Source organism: Lipotes vexillifer, unplaced genomic scaffold (assembly GCF_000442215.2).
Source record: "Lipotes vexillifer unplaced genomic scaffold, Lipotes_vexillifer_v1.1 scaffold2106, whole genome shotgun sequence".
In the NCBI taxonomy this organism is placed as follows: Eukaryota; Metazoa; Chordata; class Mammalia; order Artiodactyla; family Lipotidae; genus Lipotes; species Lipotes vexillifer.
In genome coordinates, this window is record NW_006775310.1 from 305,778 (window position 1) to 310,390 (window position 4,613).

Here is a 4,613-nt window from a genome sequence, read left to right on the forward strand (position 1 = left end):
AAAAAAAAAAAAAAAAAAGCTGAAGAGGGTAGAAACATCCAGAAGAGGCAGAGAGTGGCTAGAGACAGAAATAAGAATTCAGCAAGGAGAGCAGATCCCCAAACCTTGCTAGGCCTGGCATTCACAGGAGGCCCCAAGTTTGGGGAACCCACCTCATGGCCCAGAAGCACAGGCTCATGAAGGACTGAGCCTTAGGCAGCTTTTGTCCAGACAGGCAGTCTTACAAAATGGCAAAAAGGGGACTTCCCTGGTGTCGCAGTAGTTAAGAATCCACTTGCCAATGCAGGGGACACAGGTTCGATCCCTGGTGCAGGGAGATCCCACGTGCCGCAGAGCAACTAAGACCGTGCGCCACAACTACTGAGCCTGCGTTCTAGAGCCCACGAGCCACAAACTACTGAGCCCACACACCACAACTACTGAAGCCCGCACGCCTAGAGCCCATGCTCCGCAACAAGAGAAGCCACCTCAATGAGAAGCCCGTGCACCACAACAAGAGAAGTCCCGCACGCAGCAACGAAGACCCAAGGCAGCCAAAAAAAAAAAAAAAAAAAAAGGCAAAAGGGCCACCAGAGTAGCAGCTTGTTCTTGTTCCTTTCAGACAGTACCTGTTTGCACGTCTTAGTCCCCAGAAGCCTGGCTATTGAACAGAAGTTGTTGAAGTAGGTGCCATGAAAGACTCGAAAAAGAGATTCTTCAGCCCCGGTCCACTCCACAGGCTCCGAGGGTGCTTCCACTACACAGAGCTGAGGCGGGGCCGGACTAGCCTTCTGTTTCGTGGGGGTCTGACAGCGAGAGTTAGCCTCTAGGAAAGGAAGAAGGAAGAGAAACAGAAGAAGGTGGAGTGCAGTTGTCATCAGCGGCGCACCACAGACTCAATTCTTCAGTCTAAAGGCAGAATCGTTAGGAACAAAAATGTTCCCTGTCCTTACTGCTTACAGGTGAACGTGTGGAAAGAATGAACAATTTAAAAAGGTAGTGATGTTAGGTGTTAGGCAGTGATCCTGGGTTTACCTTGTGTGGAAAGAAGAGATCATTTTCTGTTCACTGTACCTGAAGAACTGGAGGCCCAGTCATTGCCAGTGTCCCTGTCACTGTCCCCTTCTTTGGTCTCAGCCACAGCAGAGGCTGAAGTGTTGGAACAGGAAGCACTGACCACGTGGTGCCTTCGCCGGCGACGCCCGGAGCACTTGGAGCGAGGGTTGTGGAGCATGGCATACTCCTTTGCTCCTTCCTGCAATGGCCGTGTCACAGTTAGGAAACAGAACCAGGCCCAGAGCCACCACGTTGGTCCCGTCATCACAAACTATCTTCAATATCTGGGCTTACTTACAACAATGCTTTTTCTTTTTCTTTCTTTTCTCTGTACCACATAAGTATGACCACATGATAGTTTCTTAACATTCTAAAGCTTACAAACTTATACCTCTTCACAAAAGAGCTTCCCTATAAAATAATCTTTAGAAAGATATAATCGATGCATCTATGCATCTTCAACTGTCCGGTGAGTTGTATCTTACGTTCATTTGCATGCTAGCTGTCTGGAATTTGAGAACACATTCTCCTGTAGATGAGAAAATGAGGTTCAGGGACTTCCCTGGTGGTGCAGTGGTTGAGAATCCGCCTGCCAATGCAGGGGATACGGGTTCGATCCCTGGTCCGGGAAGATCTCACATGCCGTGGAGCAACTAAGCCCGTGCGCACAACTACTGAGCCCACGCGCCACAAATACTGAAGCCCGTGCTCTTTAGGGCCCACATGCCGCAACTACTGAGCCCCTGTGCTGCAACTACTGAAGCCCGTGCCTAGAGCCCGTGCTCTGCAACAAGGGAAGCCAGCGCAATGAGAAGCTCGGGCACTGCAGCAAAGAAGAGTAGCCCCCACTCGCCGCAACTAGAGAAGAGCCCACGCACAGCAACAAAGACCCAAAGCAGCCAAAAAAAAAAGAAAAGAAAGAAAGAAAATGAGGTTCAGAGAGGGGAAGGGACCTGCTGAGAACATGTAGTTAATATTCCAGAGTAGGTACAAGAATCAGGGCTTTTGGTCTCCAGGCCTCACTGTTCTTTACATTTTACCGCACTGTCTCCGTTTCAATAAGAAAATGTATAATCCCTGAATTTGTATAATATTACTACTTAATTTTGGAACTTCCCTCCAAGTCAGTATTTTAAACTTGGAAGAATACTGTTTTGTTACTTTATAGCTACGTTTATTTTATTTATTTATTTATTTTTTTTTTAAAGACCAAATAACATCATTCAGCTTGATCATCTCTCTTCTCACCAGACTTGGTTTCCAAAGATTTCTAGCTGTTTCTGAAAACTAAATCTACAAGTAAAGGATAAAGGTTTACCATTACTAAGGATATTCAGAAGGCCCTAAAAGAAATTCCAAGAGAGAAGTTTTGAATTTAATTGAATCTGATATTATGGGCCTATGCTACAATGTGACATACACAGGATTCCAGGAAAACTGCTGTGGAGAGGGCAATGTCCTTCTGAGTTATATAAATGCTGCTATGTTGACATAACATGGTGTTAAAAAAAAAAAAAAGCATGGACTGTGGAGTTAGACCAGAGCTTGAATTTCCTCACTGCCACACCACTGACACAGTAACAATCTTTAGGCAAAATATGTAACTTTTATAACCTATAGTTTCTCCACCTCAAGATGTTGTTATAAGCATGAAAATAAGATAATATATGTTAAGGGCCAGCCTACTGCTTGACACATAGGAAAGCGTTAATACACATTACGGAAAAAATAAATCAGATAAAGTCTATTTATTCTTTTGCTTTACCATATGGCACATTTTCCAGATTTTTATCCAGTGGCACTCTCTACCATCTTTCCTTCTATTATCCCACTAAAGATGGTCCCAGAGGCACTTGGCTGTATAACCTCATTTTAATTGGTAGCAGAAATTTTATCAAGGTATTTTATTCTTTACCTAAGCTCACCCTGTTGTGTAGAAAGCAGAACTGTGTCTTTGGCAAGTCCAACTGAACCTATTCCCTTCGAGCTCTCAGTGTACCGCCTCCCCACATGAATGCAGGAGACTTTATGCCGCTGCATGAGGTCTGTCCATCGGGGAAGGGTCCATCTGGTTGATTAACTCACATAAGACATCAGCACCTTCACGTGTTATTCCTCCTACATTTATATGCATTTAAAGGGAGACAGCAAAGAAAATGGTGTCTCACACACACATACAGCTCCAATTCAAACAACACAGTTTCAGACTCTGAAATCTGAGAAGCTGATATTTAGAGCAAGAAGGCCTTCAATGTTCTTCAAACCTCACTCCACAAGACTAACTTCACAGTCCTACTGCTGCAGTAACTGGGAGCTCCTTAAGAGCAGAAGCCATGTTTCATCTGTACTGTGTGACCCCCAGGGTGCTATGTACCAGCTCACTTGGTTTGTGTTTCCTGGGGTAGAAAGCCCAAGGACCATTTCCTGCTCAGTTTTCAACAAAGTTTAACAATGGCAGAACAGCTTAAAAACGTACCAGCAAAAGGAAGCAGTCTGTGCCACATGGTTCTGGCTCAATCTTGATTTCTTTGTTCTTGCGTTTATATACATTAGGGGTGGCATGAAAAGCTGGAAAACACAAAACTGTCCTGTTTCCAATGGTTCATCCACTTGACAGGAGGGGGAAGAACAAAATCGAATTAGGGAGCTACTGCAGGAGAATTTAAATATAAACAGCTATCATCAAGGTGCACAAAACCAAATCATTTCTGACATCAACACACTTCTTCCAAAGCTAGGGGGTACTCGGGGACAACTGTGTTGCTGGTTATTCTGTCCTGACCATGCAAAGCACACTGCACTATAACTGAACAAGAGAAAATAGAATTGGTTCTTTGTAAAACCATCATCAGATCAGAAGCCGGGAACTCTATCGGATAAACTGAAATAAAGAGAAGGAAATGGTGGCTGGGGATGGAAAACAGGAGAGCATTTCAGGGTCGCCCCACTCACGGTGAAGGAAGCAGTCGTATTTAAAGCAGCGCCGGCAGAAGAGCGTGTGGAAGGAGTGCAGGGACTGCTCCCGCTGCACAGACTTAGCATTGGGGCCATCGATGTTGGGTGTGCACTGAGGGGGCAGTGCATTGGGGTCTGACATCTCTGTGAGCTCTCGATACCTAGTTAAGAAAAGAGAGGTGAGAGTTCCTTCCAAGGGAATGTTTGCTCTGAGAAAATGCAGACTGAGTAGTGACAGTCATCGCGAATGGTCTGCCAAGGAAGAATGGGTCTTGATGTATAACCAAGTGGGTTCACCACTGTAATTATGCTGGGCTCGGCGTGTGTCTGAAAGTAAAGCGAGGCAAAGGTTTGATAAGTATGGTGCTGGAGTAACTCTCCAGAGAAGTGGCAAAATCTTTAAACTTCTCTGCCCAGACTTACTTAAAAGCCAGCAAACGATGTCCCTTTATATAGGAATGGGCATTCAGAGGTAACCAGAAGTGTGGGCAAATCATAATGCACTTACCAGAAATGGGGCTTTTTATTAACCAAAAACAAGCTTGTAGGAAAGTTCCCCCCCCCCGCCCCCCGGTGCTCTACATGGCCTGCAGGGGGCAGCTTTCCCTCCCTTCCCTTCCTGT

At 45.4% G+C, this 4,613-nt stretch overlaps 1 protein-coding gene across 1 annotated transcript in view; it reads right to left on the minus strand.

Moving 5' to 3' along the window:
• EZH1 (enhancer of zeste 1 polycomb repressive complex 2 subunit) overlaps nucleotides 1-4,613 on the minus strand; it is a 17,285-nt gene that overhangs the window by 6,651 nt on the left and 6,021 nt on the right. Inside the window, exons 6-10 of the mRNA XM_007449861.1 lie at nucleotides 4,610-4,613; nucleotides 3,988-4,153; nucleotides 3,512-3,603; nucleotides 1,054-1,234; nucleotides 609-805 (exon numbers count right to left, since the gene is read on the minus strand). The exon at nucleotides 4,610-4,613 is cut by the window's right edge and continues 97 nt beyond it. Of these exons, the coding sequence (XP_007449923.1) occupies nucleotides 609-805; nucleotides 1,054-1,234; nucleotides 3,512-3,603; nucleotides 3,988-4,153; nucleotides 4,610-4,613 (640 nt within the window). The remainder of the gene's footprint in view (nucleotides 1-608; nucleotides 806-1,053; nucleotides 1,235-3,511; nucleotides 3,604-3,987; nucleotides 4,154-4,609) is intronic.